General features: G+C 39.6%; 1 protein-coding gene across 4 annotated transcripts in view; it reads right to left on the bottom strand.

Annotated features, from left to right (window-relative positions):
- The window catches only part of SOX5 (SRY-box transcription factor 5), a 257,211-nt gene extending 238,340 nt beyond the window's left edge, over positions 1 to 18,871 (bottom strand). For 3 of the 4 annotated variants that reach the window (XM_054386407.1, XM_054386405.1, XM_054386404.1), the window contains exon 1: positions 18,641 to 18,871. In XM_054386407.1, coding sequence (XP_054242382.1) covers positions 18,641 to 18,871 — 231 coding nt within the window. The remainder of the gene's footprint in view (positions 1 to 18,640) is intronic. The other variant, XM_054386406.1, reaches the window with a different exon arrangement.
- Positions 18,872 to 19,987: the final 1,116 nt, after the last annotated feature.

Consider the following 19,987-nt stretch of genomic DNA (forward strand, 5'->3'; position numbering starts at 1 on the left):
AATAATTTTGTAATGGTAAAGACAGCAGTACCCCAAGGCTCCTAAGTCACCTGCACTTTAAGTTAGAATATTATTTGATAGAAATTACATTGGTACAGCTGATCCCTGAGTTGAAGCTGGGATTGAATGACCTCTTGCAATTCCTCTCAGCCCTACAATTCTGTAAAGAGCAGGGTTCACATACATTGAGAAATAGATGGGCTCATTCAGTAGGGGCTCTATAGATCTGTGAGGGACTTACTAAGCTGGATCAGGTTTGGGTTTTTTTTTGGGGGGGAGGGTTGTTGTTGTTTTGGTTTTTGCTTGTGTTTTGCTTCAGATGTTTTTTATCCCCCAAATAAATCAATAGGCTTTGGCCATTTTCCAAAGATGTGATTTGGTAAGTTTCAAGCCAAACCTCTCAAGCTTTACTCATGAGATAAGTGCTAAACAATGAGCCAGATTCATCACAGCTTTATAGACTTGCTTAAAAGGAGAAAAAAAACCCAAAACAAACAAACAAAAAAACCCAAAAATAAACACACAACCAAAACTGATTCATCCAACTCATTTCAAGCCAAATCAGACAGCTGAAAATCTATTCCTGAGATTTGGAGAATCTGTCTTTTTAAAAATTATTTTTAAAATACTTTTTGAGAGTCCCTCTTTGCAGGGGCCTCAGGCAACTCTGTCAGAAATCTGGTTTTCAGTGTAGATTCAGTGTATTTCTCATGTCTACAGGAAATAGTTAAATTGTGTGTGTTTGTGTATAGATATACACACCCCTACATATTTTTACATCTATACTTAATATAAATAACATAGGGATTCAAGAATTTTCTGTCAAAAGTTTGGTAATTAAAACAATGGGTTTGCTTTTCAAAAAGATTAATAATTCATTTGCTTCATTACCAAAAAGAAAATAATCAATGGACGTGCTGGACATCAATGTACCCTATAAATGCACAAAGCTAAATCCCTGCTTTTAGGCAGGTTTATAAGCCCTAGTACATAAAATCCACATTACTTCTTTAGTATTTCCCCTTAAGAGTACTTCCTAGAGGGAGGTTCACTCCCATTATTTCTTCGGTTCAGGGTATCTCTACTAAGAAGGATAACAACAGGGCCAAACAAGCTATGTTTTGTGTACACCCTAGAAAAATCCTACTGGAATCACCGAAGTGTTTCAAGTAAGGCATCAACCTTTATGAGAAGAGAAGAGGAAATACATGTTATCTAACCAGGATGGTCCATGGTGCTGACTGTGAATGGGGGGGAAGCACATACTGCATAGCTCTGCACAGTAATGCAGTTTCCAATATCTCACATCCTACTGTTGCGCTGGAGGAAACCTGGGCTGAAAATGCTGTGCTGAAAGAAGTGCTGTGCTGGGAACCTGCCAATTTCTATGCAGAAACAGAGAAGAGGACTCCATACTTCTGTTTCCATACATCTAGTAAATTCACTAATAAATTCAATTCCAGCAGCTGAAAGTTGCTGATGTATCATGATGGGCACAGACTTAGCCCTGCAAACCATTAGGTAGCTCTCCCTCTAGCCCAATACCAAGCACTTATCATAAATTTATTGCCAAAGCAATGAGAAAATGTTCAAAACATTTCCATGCCTGCTTCTTTGTTTTGTTTTGTTTTGTTCAAGGAAACTACTTCATCCAAGAACATGGAAAGACCATGTGACTGAACTGGTAAACCTGAAAGATCAGTGAGCCTACCTGCTAATGAGCAACTTGCTACAGAAATCAGCTCATTAGCCTTCGTTTTTGCTGGCTGCTGATCGATTCATGAGCCACTTAGGTGGCCTCTGTAAGCTTTACATAAATTATCAAATGCATTGATTTCTAAAAATAATAAATCAGGAAGTCAGTCCTTCCCATATCTCTCATTTAAGTGCTTAGCTCAATGGCCTTCAAAATTCATCCAAAGAAAATAACGATAACATCACTGTTCACAGTTACATTGCATCTCAAATGGCAAATATTCTACTGCAAAAATAAGCTTTGCTGGCATCTCAGAGAAGTGAATAAAAGCTTGCCTCTGAAAATGTTACATACAAAACGCACAGAATTTTGCATGAATCTGTGTAGGTGGCAGCTCAAGAAATTCACAGTAAGGAACAACTGCCTACTGGAAGGAAAAATCCAAGCTAGATTTTCCATCTCAGATCATTAAATATCCATACCTTCTTCATATGACTGAAGTAGTGAAAGTCCTATAGCATCCCAGAGTCAGTACTGCATTTCTGACATGGAAGCATTTTCTTTTGTTAACTGATAACGACATAGGAACAGAACTAAGAGATTCAGCAAAGGAAGAGGTAGGGAAGGTCTCCTTCACCCAAACATGCAGCCATTGTGTTACCATTTTCAGAACATATAGCTATCTCCAATGCTGGGCTGGCCAACAATCTTCACCTGGCCTCCTAATTGCTTATAAAAAATTACAGCAAAGATTAGTCCTTTGGACATGTATGCTCACAAATTTCAAAGCACTTCATAACACTGATTTGCAATAATTTGTCCTAAGGTCATGTGGGCCTTGATCCAAAGCCTATTAAAGACAAAGCAGTCTTTATGTTGACTTCATAGAGCTTTGGATTGGACCCACAATGAATCACTGCATAGTAAACACAAAAATCAGAAACAGAAAACCTGGTCTAAGGAAGGGAGGTCATTCTCTCCTTCATCACCTCAAGTTTACTGAAAAAGACAGGGAGACAAGGTGCATTCTTCAATTGTTCTGCATCACAGTGCCAGCCCAATGAAAGGGCTATGCCTCTTTGCTGCCTTAGCTGTATTTCTAGTACCATTATTTAATTCTGGAAATTCTCTGACAGAGCCCAGCACAAGAGCCCAACTACCTTTTGGTGGTATTTTTATTACCTTGACCCTCGGTAATACCAGCATGAGAGCCGCTCAAAGAAGTACTACTGGAGAGAACTATGCCAATCTATGCCATCTGAGGAGGGCCAGGCAGCAAATAAATTTAGTAAATTTAGGATTATATACAACATTAATAAAGAGTTAAAATGTGTAGACCAGAAAAGATTGCTTAATCCTAGTTTACTGAAAGGACATGTCATTTTTAGAAAGTTGTCCAAACAACTGTCTTAATATTCTACACCAAAGTGGCTATTAATCAAACAACAAAGGCCCAATTAACACATAGCTGTTGTCACCTTGATGTTAAAAGCCTCTCCCTTCCCCCTTTCTTTCTTTTTGTCTTTAATGTTACAACCTAACCCAAAAATGCCTCAGGGCCCTACAGGGAAAAAAAGACAAGATAGAGGGAGGGAGGGAGGGGGAGAGGGAGAGAAAGTGGGGAGGGGAGAAAGAGAGAGAGAAAGAGTCTTAAATACCATCTCTCCTCTAGGCAGCAATTTCCACAGATGAAGAGGTCACCACTGTTTAACAGAGTGCTGCCACGTTAATTTAGTATGACAAGATAAAGCAGTAATCTCTGCTCGAAGAGGCTGTAAACCGCCTGCTATCCAGGGACATGCTCGAGTCGATTTGCACTGTATATCACTTTATACAATTGCCGTGACAAAGCCCCCCGAGTTCCCTCATGTAAATCTCTCTCTCTCTCCCTCTCAACTTCCCTGCCAGTCAGACAGCATCGGATCTGCGGTAAGCTATGCAAACTTCATGTCTTACGCATGCCAACGGACCCTAAAGCTCACCCCCCCTCTGCCCCCCCTGCCCAAGAGAAGATGTTTAGGACTTTGATAATCCATTGATCCCACTTCCATATCGGCTTGTATTTTTCAATCTGTCGTGTTAAGTTGTCAGAGAGGGCGATTAAACCGATGTTTCATGTTCTGAGATTTGCGTTCCTGGGAATGATAGTTTTCAAAGCCTTTCTTGCTAGGTTCTGCTTAAAGATTATCCCTAAGAAAGCTGATGTGAATATTATTACTGGCATAAACCTGGTAATAAAACCATAAAGTGTTTTAGGTAAAGACATTTTAGAGATATTCAGGGTTATAAACATAAGAGTTTAAAGCTGGATAGAATTTGGAGTGCTTAAAAATAAAGAAAAAACATTTAAAAATAAAACGGAAAAGGAGAAAAAAAAAAAAAGGCGCCCTGTCAGGCTGTGGAGTTTTCTCAGCATGAAGCAAAACAACATATGTAAAAGAGAAAAGGGAACTCACATGTCTATGTAAAATAAATATAATTACAGAATCAGGGAAGAGAGCAGAGGAGAACACTGACCTGTGTAGTTAGACATGAACGAAGACAGAGGATGTGTGGAAGTGGTCAGGATACTCTCTCAAACAAAATGCAGCGACAGCTACTTTGAGCTAAGAAAGCTGCCTGTCTCCAGCAGTCCACACAGCTGAAAACACGATCTTCTTGTTGGGGAAATAGGGTAAAGTTTTTGCAATATGTTACAACTCTCAGATGCCATACTGCAGCTCTAGAACTTGTAAGTTTTAAATTATGTCTCCTCTCTATTTCATGTTTAATTTGTGTCATTTTCCTATGGCCTGCAGGCATGATACAAGTCGCAGCACACAATATACCAAATACAATGCCAAAACATGAAACTGTGCACATGTATATGTATCCACTTTCTGGATTACACAGATGAGGACATAAAGAGAAATAAAACAAGCACAGCAGACAGGTTTCTACAGTGTAAGACTGGAAAGTAACTACAGTTTCTTAACTAATACATTGCTAGGTTTATCTACTGAGCTCATGCATGTCATTTGGACATGCCAGTACTGCTACAAAAATGACCAAGCGAGGCTAAATCAATCTTTCAGACACACACTGTGTTCTCTCTAATGAATTAAATTTAATAATAGAATCTGACATTCATTGCCACCTATAGTAAGAATGATGAATGCTTTATTAAGCACATAAGTTTCTAATAGTAAGTGAGAAGTAATTCCCTACGTTTAAAAAGGGAGAAACCACTGGAACCAACACCATTTTTCAGTACTGAGAGAATCTTCTCAAAATAGCCTTTTAAAAGGCATGTTGGATCGCTTCTGCTCTCCAATCCATGTTGCTAACCAACACATTTCAAACTGTACATGTACGTGTAAAATTTGTTATTTGAACTTAACATTTCTGGCTGAATATACAACAAAAGGCTTGCTTTTAGGGAAAATCCCAACAAATATCACAAGTGCTGATTAAAAAAGAAGTCAGCTAAAATATTCACACATTAAAAAAACCCAAACAAACAAACAACAAACATGGTTACTTCTAGGAAAACACAAGAGAGTATTTATACAGAACGTGTGTTATTTTTTTAACACCATCAAGTATCATGAATGGGATTACTCTCTCCTAATTTGAGCCCCAAATTAGATGTCTAGTCTAAACTAGTCATCAAAGATCCTTCTATAGTCAACAAACAAGCACTTTCAGGGGGTAATTAATCTTTTTTGTCTTGGATGCTTATTTTAAGATTGGATGAAGGTGGTTATCTTTTTCCATAAACTGTGAGGAGAGCCCAGCCACCTTACTTTTCTGTGCCTAAAGTTTGGTGAACTGAAGCCCAATCTCACTGTATGGCACTCAGGAACCTCCATGAGTTTGGAAACACTAAATAGACCATAGACTATCATGGGTGAAGGACAAATATAATTGCCCTAATTTCATAGAATCATTAGGGTTGGGAAAGACTTCCAAGATCATCGAGTCAAATTTATACAGTAGTACAATGGGACAGAAAAGCAAAATGAATTACCAGTGATAAATCAACAACTGGGTAGCTGGGACCACAGTCTAATTTCATCCAGTAAACTGAAAACTTGCCACTTCTGTTAATATTTATGGAATTACAAGTATGGAGTCCAACAATCGTTTGTGGCATTTTACAGAGCAAAATAAAGCTACAAGCCCTAGATGTAAAAGTAACATTTCAAATTAGTTTATCCACATAGAAAATTAGAGAATTCACTTGGCCCTGTGTCAATACATTACCCAATACTCATGTTGACAGCTTCAAAACTGAAGCTATGGTCTCTGCCCAAAAGCTAAGTTTACACTGACCACAAGCAAACAGGAAAAATACATGATGTACCACATCTGTATTCTTTGCAGAACTGAATCACACTATTTTCAATTTTGAAAACTCTTTTCCAATAGCATTTATCTAATTGGTCTTAAAATAACTTAAACAAATCATATAGATGTAAATATTGTGAATGATCAGTCTGCTTTTCCTCAGACTCTACAGGCATTACTGTCTGCATCAGGACAATACCAATTTAAGAATTAAAAAAAAAAAAAAAAGTCTTTTCAGCTTTTATAGTTTTAAAAGTAAAGAAAATACCATCAGTCAGATGTGGAACACAAACTTAATCAAGTGAGACTGGGAACCACTGGAGAGAATCCAGCAGAGGGCTACAAAGATGAGTGAGGCATAGATCATATCTCAGAGGAAGGGCCTGGGGCTCTTTAGCCTGAAGAAGAGCAGACTTAGAGGGGATCTTAGCAATGCTTATAAACATCTAAAGAGCAGGTGTCAAGAGTACCAGGCCAGACTCTTCTCTGTGGTGCCTAGTGATACAACATCAGGCAGTGGGCACAAACTAAAACACAGAAGTTCTACCTAAACTTAGGGAGAAACTTCTTTATGTCGAGACTGACAGAGCACTGGAACAATCTGCCCAGAGAGGCTGTGGAGTCTCTTTTTCTGGAGACTTTCAAAGCCCACCTGGACATTTTCCTATGTAACCTGATCTAGGTGACCTGCTTCAGCAGAATGTCCCTTCCAACCCCTACTGTTCTATGATTCTGTGAGCGTTCTGAGCTCTGAGATACACACTGATTTCTATTACCAACAGAACTAAGCACTAAATAGCAAATACTTATTTACAAAAAATGCAAACTCTCTGTCCAGGCAATCAACTCTTACTCAAGGCTTTTTTGGTTGAAGTTATCTAACTGAAGATTTCTAAACTACAGGGATCAACAGATGAGCTTATCACCCTAAGCTCCAGTTGTAACCTATGAAGAAAAATAGGCACTATCAGGGTATGATATCCCTGACGTACTTAGGAGCTATGTTAGGATAAAAGGAATCACATTCTGCTATTGCCTTCTTACTTATTGCCTTCTTACCATTAACTGTAAAGTTAAACCTAAAGTTACTAGTGTACCTCTGGACATACAGTTAATAAGAATTTAGTCCCCACCCTTAAATCCCCACCTCAAAAGTCACATTGCGATTGACATGACATTACATCATTGTGTTAGTGACTATGTTCATGTTAACTTCCTTCCTAGAGCCAAAACGTACTCTTACTGCATCAGGAGACCTATGATCAACAGAAATTCACTATTCTGACTACTGTCACATACCATAAAAAGCCCCATAGATATAACTAAAAAGTATACAAGAAACTAGCCCTCTCTTACAGAGCTCTAAATCCCCTAAGCTCTGCTTTTAGTCCTTGGTAAGCCACTTTCTATGATTTACCAGCAGTCTTAGCTCACCAGGAAGGTCCCACTCGACTGGAGGTTAGCAAATGTGATGCCCATCTACAAGAAGGGCTGGAAGGAGGATCCAGGGAACTACAGGCCTGAGGATCAGGCTCAGCCATCATGGACTCATGAAGGGCAGGACCTGCTTGACTAACTTGATCCTTCTATGTCAAAGTGGTCTGCTCAGTGGATGAGAGAAAGGCTGTAGACGTTCTTTACCTTGATTTTAGTAAAGCTTTTGACACTGTCACCCACAGTATTCTCCTGTACAATCTGCCTGGTCATGGCTTGGATGGGCATGCTCTTCGCTGGTTAAAAAAAGGGTTGGATAGTCTGGCCCAGAGTTGTGTTCCCCAGGGCTCACTACTGGGGTCTGATCTTTTTAATATCTTTATCAATGATCTGGATGGGGGCATCAAGTGAACCCTTGGGAAGTTTGCAGATGGCACGATGTTAGGCAGGTGTGTTGATCTGCCTGAAGGTAGTGAAGCTCTACAGGGAGATCTGGTCAAGGCCAGTGGTATGGGGTTCAGCAAGGCCAAGTGCTGGGTCCCACACTTGGGTCATGGCAAGCCCTAGTAATGCTACAGAAAGTTACCTGGTAGAAAAAGGAGCTCAGAGTATTGGTCAACAGCCATCTGAACATGAGCCAGCAACGTGCCCAGGTGGCCATGAAGGCCAACAGCATCCTGATCTATATCAGGAATAGTGTGGTCAGGAGGACCAGGAAAGTAATCGTGCCCCTGTACTCAGCACTGGTGAGGCTACACCTCAAATATTGGGTTCTGTTTTGAGCCCCTCACTACAAGAAAGACTCTGAGGTGCTGGAGCATGTTCAAATAAGGGCAAGGAAGATGGTGGAGGGTCTAGAGTACAAGTCTTAGGAGGAGCAGCTGAGGGAACTGGGGTTGCTTAGCCTGGAGAAAAGGGGATGTTAGGGGAGACCTTATCACTCTGCACAAGCATCAGAGAGAGGTGGGGGGTCAGTCTTCTCTGCCAAGTAACAAGAGACAGGGTAAAAGGAAAGAGTCTCAAGTTGTGCCAGGGGAGGTTTAGGTTGGATACTAGGAAAGGTTTCTTCACTGAAAGGGTTGTGAAACACTGGAAAAGGCTGCCCAGGGAAATGTTGGTGTCACTGTGCAGAGATTTAAAAAAAAAAGTAAATGTGGTGCTGAGTGACATGGGTTAACAGGTGGACCTGATGATCTTAAAGGTCTCTTCCCACCAAAACAATTCTATGATTGGTATACAGTTGCTTTCTGGAGACGCACAGATCCTAGGCAGCTAGATATTAACCTCAGCAAATGCTACTGCCTCTGAACACAGACGGATCCAAACCTGAGTTGTAATCCCCTGATTACAACTGCAGCAGTTTACAACAAAAAGAATGATAAAAAAGGGAAATTTCACAGTTTTGAAGATGAAACACACACTTTAAATTCAATCTGAAAATCAGCATAGAGAAAGGTCTGAGCGGTGCACAGTTTGTATTATTTCTGGCTAGTGATATTAATAAGCAATGCAAGCTTCCCCATCTGACACGACTTAGTGTACAGGTACACAAACAATGTACCACAGTAATTCAGACTTGAGATGTCAGAAAGATTTTACCTTTTGCTACAATATTTCTTATTTTGTGTCATCAAACTCCAATCCTACAAAAAGCTATGTGCAGAAGGAGTTATAGTCGGTGACCTTTCCTTCCCTCCCTCTTGCTACCATGAGCATTAGGTTCCAATCAACCAGATTATTTTGCAGGAACAGGGTCATAAGCTAAGCATTCTGGGGCAGGAATGTTTCTTTTTTCTGTCTCTATAAAAATAAATCATGCTCTGGGTACAATATAAATAAAGATAATAACAGTCTGATGTTACATTTTATTGGTCTGTGTTTTGAGCATTCTACATAATTTGCCTGTTGCATGTACAAACTACAAAAAGTTAACCTTCATAGCCTTTTTTTTTTCATTTGGGTGGATTCAGTTTTAAAAGCATTTAAAAAAGGATGCTGAAACAGACTATTTCCACACACAATGACAGTCCTGTTTACGTTGCTCTGGCAAAAATTATCCTTAGTTAAACTGGGCACCAACTCCGCTCAGTTACATCCACTGATTTTATCTACTGATGCTAAATCCACAGGACTCATCAAGTCTACTTCCCCTTTGAAAAGAGGAAAAAAAATGCCTTATCTGGTCACACAACTGTGCCTGAACTGGAAAAAGAAACAAAGAAAATTTGGAAGTGAGGCTGGCCAAACTATTCAGACAAGCTTGCTACTTCAGGCAAAAATGCCTGATATTAGTTAAGAAAGATTGCTTCCTTCATTTAATTGTCTTGAAACACTTTGGAACATGGGTTGGTTCAGAAACATTGCAGTGTATGTCTTCTGTAGGGAGGCTTCTGCATGTGCCTTAGGAGGCAACCCACCTATGTCAGATGCTTGTATTTTAAGCAAACATATATTGGAATCTGTAGTCTGTTTTATCACAGGTTCTTCTCCAGCCATGAATCTCTAGAAAAAAAATTAATAATCCTCTTTATTACAGTGAAGAAAGTGCTGACATTTCACTGATATACAGGAAGTAGTTAGCTCCACGAAAGAAAAAAAACATGACTAGGTGACATGACACTTTAAATGCTAAAAACTGCTTGAAGCCACATTTCCATTACTACTCCAACCATTATTACTCCTGGTGAATCTGCAAAAGCATTGGCAATGGCAAGGAAAATTAGTGAAAGCAATCTAGCCTTGGCACAGCCTAATCCAACTTAAATTTGCATAACCTGAGAAGCCTTACTTAAAGGGACAAAGTACATGAAAGAGTATTTCACTGAGCTATTAAAATCACAGAAAAGAAAGAAAGGCTTCAAATTGCTGCTGCAATGGGTAGCATCCTAACTACAGACACCAGCATTTGATAGTGACAGAGGAGACTGCAAAACATGACTGTGAGTACTGAGTGTAGCAGAAGATTGTGGCAGCTCTAGGAGTCAGAGCTGATAATCAAGAGATTCCTTGCAGCACTGAAATTCAAGAAACCATGACCAATACTTCACAATGCGTTTCAGTTTTGGTATATCTCTACTGAAAGTAGAGCTGCATACCAAGAAACAACCGTTCTCTACTTTATTGACCTTCTGTCCAAGCACAATACTTTCTTTTACTGTGCAATGTCTTCATATGAGCTATTTATTAAAAGGCTTTAGAATGGATTAAAAAATAAAAATCACTAAGTTAAATATGACTGTAAGCAGAAAAAGGAAACAGGCAAGATAAAATAAGGTTTCCAGAGGACAACTGCAAGCAGACAAAGTGATGATACTATTGTTCTTATAAAGCCAGAAATAGAGGAAAAAAGCTTTCACCTGCACTGAAAAGAAGGGGAGAAATCCACACAAGCTGCTTGGAGGAAGTAAGGTGGATATGAAAAGTGTATGCAGCAGACAGAAAGCACACAGAGAAAACATTCTGGAAGTTCTAAAATGAATAGGCAATTAGTGAAATAAAAACGTGTCAAGGTGGGGTGCAAAAGTAGAATTTTGCACCTTGTAAGGTGCAAAGTATAATCAGTAGATCCTATGTAGGTTACATCACAGCTAGGAACTGACTGCAGAAAGCAAAAGTGTTCGTCAAGAAGTAGGAACACTCAAATGTAGTCTTCACATCACTGCTATAAAATCATTTTGTACTCCTGATGGGGCGTCCTCCATACCCTAGTCTTCATCTTTCTCTGTACTCCCAAAATTGTTCGGTTCAAAATTTGGTTCCCAAATCTGTAGCCCCACCCCCCACCCTCCCCACACACACATCCCCCCCACCTCCTCCACTCTTCCTCCTGATCATTGTCCCAGTCTTCTGGACTGCTCTGGGCACACTGCTACACTTCCAAGCCACGAAAGATTCCCTTACTACTAGGCAGACCTAGAACAGCTGATGCAGTGCACTACTTCTAGTAAAAATGTAGCATACTCAGTGAAATTACCTAGCAGATCTCAGTATATGTCTGTAATCCCAAACTGAGCTACTTCATGAAGGCAGTCTGGATTGAGATACTAACTTGGAATTAAACAACTGTGTCCACTGTGGGTGTCCTAGGTCCTATTACTTTGATTAAAAAGATTATTTTTTTCTTTTAAGGGTTACTTTTTTTCATAGTGCATTTAATAGTTCTTTTCATTGTAAGAGAGACCATCTGGTTCAACTGTTCCTACAGACTGTGGGGTTTATGGTTTTACCTATCTTTTTTTTTTCCCCCCTGTGGAATTTTTCAGTTATTCACTTGAAATACATTTTATTAGTATTTATGCAAGAAGCTTAAATGAAGGTATTTTTCAGTATGAAGTCATTGAATTGATTTTTAGGCATATAATCATTTGCAAACAATGGATACATACAATTCCCAGCACTTCTATAAAACAAAGGTGTTTACTTTCTGTTGATTATTTTCTGCTTAACTGCATTCAAATGAATCCATTAAAAACGTGACTGCTTCACAGTAAGATGATCTTCAGCAAAAACAAACAACTGCTGTTTCCACTTCTCTTCATGGCCTTTAAAAACTACAGTCATCTGCACCCTGTATTTCAGGCAATTTACAGATGATAAGTCTGGTCTTGATTTGTTAATTTATTGTTGTAAATGTAGTTCTAACCCTCCTGGTTGGGAAAAAAAAGAAATGTTTTTCTACTTCATTATATATTTATTGTCCCCTAACCAACCTTTGGACCTTTCAGAGTCAGATCAAAACACTGAGGGGTCATCTCAAGCTTCAGCCAGTCTTCCTGCCCATGGACTTCAGCTAGAGTGCTCCATTATCCAGTCTGGCTCTCCATGGCCACAAGTAAGCAAAACTCACAGTATTAAAGCAGTGGAAGAGCAAACCAAGGGAACTTCCATAAACTAGTACACTGCTCCTGAAGTGCACTAAGGCTTTCATCCCTGCCTCACCTGAAGAATTCAAACATTCCTTTTTGTATGTTTACTTGCCTTAATATAGGACCCACAAAACAAGTAGTTTGCCAGGAATTGCTAAACACTGTAAACATCACTTACATTCATAGATGGGACAGGATTGGAGAGCTGGGAGAACACAGACCACAACAAGGAGGACGGGTTATAGTAACTCAAATGGAAGATACTTTGTCAGGCAGATACAAAAGGCATCCAAGCTTTCCCTGGCTCTGTTATGACTGGCTCTCAAGGACTGCAGAGACTTTTCCAGGGTTTGGACTAAATGATGCAGTAGGAAACTTCTACAGCTGTTTGATGAGTGCTGGCTGACTCCTCTTTATTTGTTCCCTTTCCTAACAGCTTGCAGAGTCACTCTCTGAACTGGTACAAGTGTAAAGATTGAAAAGATCAAACTCTGATACAAGCCTGAAATTATATCTGTGGAAACTGCTTTCATGTGCTACCTTTATGATTACATTTATAATGTGATGTTTGCAACAATGTAATTTCATCATCTTATAAATATCAATTTACCATTAAGAGAGGAAGGAAAGAACATCAAAAAAAGACAAATGCAAACTTACCACCATTTCTGCTTTGTTTTAATTGAACTAGTCTTGTTCAGATAAGCCTGTCTACCTCTTACAAAAACAACAGTTTATAGTTTAAACTGTGAAATTGTGTGTGTGTGTTGTAATTACGGTGCCTGCTAACAATTTCATACTGCCACATTGCACATATGGCTTCCAAGCTAGCTAGCTTTATCTGAATCTTTGTGAATCTATTCTCTGTGCTATTAAACTGAGCACATTCCACATCGTTCAAAAGTAATTACACTTTTGTCTAGAGTGTAGGAGACTGCTCTCCCCAAACAATGAAATTCTCATTATTAGAGCTGGCACAATAATGGCACTGGTGTTCACAACAGTGTGCATTGTACCATCACAATAACTTATCCTAAGCTTGATGCACAAAGGTGCACTGGAAATTAAAATTTCTCTAAAACCATTGTGGTTTTTTTTTTTAATAGGCATTCTTTAGCTCAGTATAATTAGAGTCCTATTTGACTTTTAAAAAGCTATATGCATTCAGATTTCCATTCTCTTTGCAATTTCTGAATAGTAGCTAAGTGCTCTAGCTGCAAGTTGTTCTGATCCAACACCATTCACATGCTGATGACCCCAGACCAACAGGTGATGTGCAGGCCAGGATGTATGCGATAAGAAAACTCAAATGCAGCATTAAACAACCTTTTATTTTGGACAAGTAGAGAAAAAACATGAAGGAATGTATTGGTAAGCTCTTTGACCAGAAGTACTTTTATTCTTAATATGAACAAAATTTCTTAGTATTATTCTGAAGTTACAGAGAATAACTTCATTCTCCACAAAAATGCAACATTTTTTAGCATGAAGCAATAAAGCTACTTAACAGCACGCTCTAATATTCCTATCAACTTAAAGCACTGCTGAAAATTAACTCTAAATCCCACTTAAAGTGCAGGACAAATGTGGGCCAGCAGTACAGCCATACAGCTTGGAACAATTGGACTGTGGCAAAATCACATCACACCTTATCAGTTGAGCTTTTTGATCAGAACTTCCCTTTTTTTTTTTTTTTTACTCTTGCCCAACATTTGATTGATATTCTATTGTGAAGAAGAATGGTCACATTTGACCATAGTATATCATGCTTGAGCTAAACACTTCAATCAGTGCTTTTAGCCTTGGCATCTCTTATTTTCAGAAAGTAGCACACAGACACTGCTAGTGAGATGGGGAGCCTTGAGAGGTGGCAAAATCAACATGTTAAAGCAGATAAATAGAAATAAAAACCCCAAACCTTCTGATTTAGATGAACTAACAACTATCTGTGCTAACCAAATTCTGTAGCCTTAATAGGTTTCTTCAAAATAGGTATTGAGTGATACTCTAATCCTCCAGTGTTTCCCACTCAGCTTGTGGCCTGCTAGGAATGTCCTAAGGGAAGCCTTGGACATATTCTATGACAAATGATTTGTCTTTAATTTTCTACTGAGCCCTTAAGTCTGATAAATTATTATTTCCTTTCTTATCAGTGGAAGAGCTTTTCTATTCTGAGTAAGTATCTAGCTCCTTCTGTCAAGAGGAAGACAGTTTGGGATAGAGTTGCCCTTGCCTTTCACAGAACCACAGAATAACTGAAGTTGGAAGGGACCTCAGGGGCTCATCTGGTGCAACTCCCCTGCTCAAGCAGGGCCACCTAGAGTCAGCTGCCCAGGACAATGTTCAGACCACTTTCAAGTATCTCCAAGGAAGGAGACTCCATAATCTCTTTGAGCAGTCTGTTCCTATGCTCAGTCACCCTACAGCAAAAAGTGCACCTGATGTTCAGATGGAGCCTCCTGTGATTCAGATTGTGCCTACTGCACTAACTTTTCTCAGGCTGCAGTTCCAGCATTCTCAGAAATGCCCTGTTCATTTTGATCAGAAAATAGGGTTTGGAGGTTTTTTGCCAATTTTGATTAGGTTAGAAGATTTCTTTCTAGAGATTCTGCTCTCCATTTATGAAATGTACCCAGTATTCTGAGCTGTGTCTCTAAGATGGCAGCTGTTACAACTTTGTAAAGTGTAACAGGGGAAATTGGCCCAGGTCTAAGTTGGCCAAACTGTTGAGTTAGTACTCTGGTGCAACCAGCCCTTTACCTTAAGGCTTCTAGGATGTCCCAGCTGGCAGGACTTGTAAAAGGAAACACAGCTGGAAGTAATCTACAATACACAGCAGCTAGGAAAGTGAGGCCAAGAAATTGATTCTCAAGATTTAAATTGTTTTCCTAACTGTTCCTTCATGACCCAGTGCTGCAAGGCAGAATGAAGGGACAGAGACGGCTGCAGTCGCAAAAGGAATTCAGGAATGAAGCTTTCTGATGAGACAAAGTTGTGCAATCTCATAGCTCTTCCAGCCCCATTGGCCGTTGCCTCCTTCTGTTGAGCTTACTCCCCAAGACAAATGGCTGTTGAACATGTAAGCTAGCACAGAAAGATCTCTCCAGATCTGTATCACAGAATCACAGAAACATTCAGGTTGGAAAAGACCCTCAGGATCACCAAGCCCAACCAACTAGTCTACAAAGTTCATCCCTAAACCATATTCCCAAGCAACACATCTAAACAACCTTTAAATACATCCAGGGTCAGTGACTCAACCACCTCCCCGGGCAGCCCATTCCAATGCCTGACTATTCTTTCTGTGAAAATCACGTCTGTCTAAGAATTACACAAAACAGTATGGTTTCGAGGGGTGCAGCAGAGTGATGCCCTGCATGATTTCAAACTGGCTGCAAGTCTGATCCTGTTCTTATCTTATTGGATGCCAGAGAGATCTGTACAGGAGTACCCTGCTGACAGCTGCCAAACGAGAGCTCTACAGTCACTTGCTGACTCTGTTAGTAGGTGTGGTAGTACAGCTGACAAGCCATTAACAAGTGTGAAGCACACTGCTGGAGTTTTATCAATACAATTGGACTGGACTGCACTGTACGGTGGCGTGTGCACATGTGCATACACCCAGATTTGCTTCCCATAGACTACAAAATAGCACAGAAAATCAATTCAAACTGTATAAAAATTACCTCTGTAATGCTACCAAAGCAAATACCCTTTGGGAATTACTTCTGTAACTGCTAATCACCCAAACTGAAGTAATTTACAAGTCACCCAAGCACTAGGTTCAGTTACACCCTTCTTGTAACTACATACCACAACAGCGGAGTGAGTGATTACATGTATTTTACTCATTTACGTTGATCACTTCTTTCTGGAGTCACAAAGGCTACCTCCTTTCTGACCTATCTGGATGATGATTTTTCAAGACACTCTCCACTAAAAGAGAGATGTTAAAAAAATGTCACATTCACAAACTGAAAATTTTCTTAAATATGTATGAACACAAAACCAACCCAAACGTGGTTCAGATAAGCTTACAGTATCTCACTACTACAGCACAACTGTCCAAAACATGCAATAATTTACTATCTTGTATTATAAAGAGAAAGACCACAATGCTTCCACTTCACATTAAATATAGCCTTCATAGAAGAAACCACAAATCACAGAACGGTAGGGGTTGGAGGGAAGGAACCTCTGGAGATCATGTAGTCCAACCCTCGTGCCAAAGCAGGTCACCCAGATCAGGCTGCACTGGAACATGTCCAGGCAAGTTTTGAAAGTCTCCAGAGAAGGAGACTCCACGGCCTCTCTGGGCAGCCTGTTCCAGGGCTCTCTCACTCTCAAGGTAAAGAAACTTCTCCTCATGTTTAGGTAGAACTTCCTGTGTTTTAGTTTGTGCCCACTGCCTCCTGTCCTATCACCAAGCTCCACTGATGACATCTGCCCTTTAGATATTTATAGGCATCAAGAAGATCTCTCAGTCTTCTCTTTTCCAGGCTAAAGAGCCCCAGGTCTCTTAGACTCTCCTCCTAAGAGAGAGCTCCAGTACCCTAATCATCTCTGCTGACCTCTGTTAAGACTCTCTGCAGCAGTTCCCTGACTATCTTGAACTGAGGAGCCAGAACTGGACACAGTTACACTAGATGACGAGCTAAACTTTTTGGTCTTAAAAACTATAAATGAACAGAGAAGGTAGTGAAAATGAGTTAACTTAAAGTTAAGTATTTCATTGAGTTGTAGTTCAAATACTCCTGTGGGGCTCCTCAGAAGTCAGTGAGTTTTTATTTCATTAGGATCTGATGCTACACCACTGGCATCATCAGAAGTTTATCTATTTAATTAAATGTTGACAGGAACAACCTCTTATCTTCAGTACACTCTTAAAACAGGCCAAAATACAGCAAAGCTCAGGTACCAGTTACATGTCCTAACATCCCACTGGATGGAACTTGAATTACATCTCCATAAACCATATGATAATGGATGACAAATAAACAAGGTAGACAAAGATAATGCCATGTGCTCCTGTAAGCAATTCTTTCTTCATTTAAAATTGCAATAACACAAAGTAAAATTAAATATTCCAAACCACTGTTTGAACTTAAGCATTCAACCAAAAAGGAAGAAAAGTGGATGGGGATCAATGAATTATTCTGTCTTGGAGGGCAGTTGCAGTGAATATCCACTGACTTGGTCCTATGAGAAATAATAATCCCTGAGGCTTTTTACTTAGGGCTTGTTACATATGCATAATGAGCTGTAAGGGCTTAAACACCACTATGGAGCTGCTGCAAGCTTTTATGAGAATACACTATCACCTATTTTGCAATGCCTTATTAAAGACCTTCAAATATGCAGGCCCATTCATTATCTTCACTTAAAGTGAAATTGTCAGTGCCTTTGTCAAAATGGGGAACTAACAGAAAAGTTACAGTCAATTTGTAAACAGGCAAGAGCTGTCTGTGTGTGTGTGTGCATTCACAAAAGACAGCTTTGTCAACATGCCCAAGAATTGGGGTTTCAGTGCCTTTCCCTGCACCTTTCAACTCTCAGAAATGTATCACAGTATTCTGGATGAAGGGCCCAAATGCATCATGTTATAAGAATGACACCATGATATTAGTGAGCAACACAGCTTTACTTTTTGTTCTTTTTGTTTGCTTTTAGATGAAGCCAGTTCTGGACTTCCAGTGGGCTGCTAAACATAATGAATTCAGTGCACAGTGTCATTTGGAAAAGGCACAAAAAGGTGAATTCACAAGTGAAGAACAAGTAAGGCTGATTTAATTCCGTAAGCAAATCAAGTTTTCTTGTTGGTATCTGTAGCGTGCAAAATACACACCCAATGTGAGTTTTTAAACCATGCAAAATCCAAAGTTGCCCTTTTTTTTTTTTTTTTTTTTTACCCTTTATACAGACTTCTGTGCCTTACTATTACATAAACTTGGCATTGGGGTGATATTTCAGACACCATGCCAAACCTGACTCTCACTCATAGCGTTCCAAAACCATTTTCTGTTTGCTGAACACATACACTTTAAATTCACATCACTGTAGCTAAAACATTTTAGCACCCCAAATGCCAGCAGGCAAAGGTAAGGAAAAGTAGAGTTTGCACTGCAGGTGATTTAGCATTTGTAGTGGAGGGTAAAGGCAGTCCAGCTAGGTCAGAGCTTTCACATTATTGTAGCATGTTCTGTACGTGTAACTGTGCATTGTATACTCCATAAAAGTACAGATCTGGGTGCCAAACTACTGTAGAGGCAGAATTCAAAGAATGGATGTAAGCACAATAGACCGTTAGCAAACCTACCATTGTGTTGTGCTGAGAAGTGGGAGTCCTATGGCCACAGTTCTCTTGTGTCAGCAGAGAAACTGGCTGAAATTCCTCAGAGTGAGGCTTGTTGGGAAAACTCACATGCAAGGGAAGGTGAAAGGCTGGGAGCCCGTCACTCTCCTCTTCTCCCACTTTCTGTCTGCTTGTCACCATGGCTACCTCTCCATCTGCTTCCCCATACGGAGAGGCTGGTCGCTTGGAAGACATCCTGGAAGGAACAAAAGAGGAGAAAATAATGAAACCTCCAAATAAATCCTTAATGCCGTCATTGTGTGGTTAGGGGCCATTGTAACAGAAATGCCTTTTTTGTGCTGGCAGAGAGCAGGAAACCATCCAAATACCACTGCAAAGCATACACAATTGGGAACAATAGCCAAGCAGGTAGCAACAGAACAGTGGCTTGTTTGTTGTGAGAATAATACACTAATATAGCACTTTCTTGTATTCTGGCTTTCTTAAACATGAAAATTCACCTAAGAAGAGTGTATAATGAAATGCAATTCCTTTACAAAAATACCCATCTGGTTTTGTGTTTGCAAGAGACTGTAAGAAGATAGAATGTCTCCTGACACATGGTTTTGCCTATTTAGTTTTTAAGGAATAATCATCCACATGGATTTAACCATAACATTAAAAAATAAAGTAAAATAAAATAACTTGCTATAGAGCCAAAAGTTCTGTGCTTGTAAAACTTCACCCATGTGAACACCAGAGTGTTACAGTCACACTGAAAGCATCTTTTCAGGTTCCCAGATCTGGGACAGTTAAACAATTAAACATTTGCACATTAATAATCTAGGCTTTTTGACAACACAAACTCAGGGTTGTACTGAGTGAATGAAGCTTTGCTATGAAGATACCAAATACTTCCTACCTATAGCCAGATCAGAAAAAAACACACATGTAAATGCAATTTCCATCTCTATAGAAAATAGGATAAACAATGAAGATACACAGAGCACACAATCTGAAAAAAATTACACACAATCTGAATTTTTTGACTGTCTGATAACACTGCTCTGACAGCACATGTATTTCTTCAACTTTTAGAAAGACTGAAAGAATCCTTATGTCATTGGAAAATGCAATTTTCATCCAAACCAGGCACTACTGAGAATCTTACAGGACAATCTGAACCCAGAGCACTTCCAGCTTGGTCTTCAATACAGAGGGGTCCAATGAAGCATTAAAATGTAAGCAACTTCTGGGGTTAATTACAGCAATACTGTTCATGAAAATCAGAGTATGTGCAGGGATGATATAGTGGGGCCACTCTGCTAAACAGGGGCATCTGTAATTGGAAGTGGAATGAGAAATAAGAAA

The sequence above is a fragment of the Indicator indicator genome, chromosome 14 (genome assembly GCF_027791375.1).
Source record: "Indicator indicator isolate 239-I01 chromosome 14, UM_Iind_1.1, whole genome shotgun sequence".
Classification (NCBI taxonomy): domain Eukaryota; kingdom Metazoa; phylum Chordata; class Aves; order Piciformes; family Indicatoridae; genus Indicator; species Indicator indicator.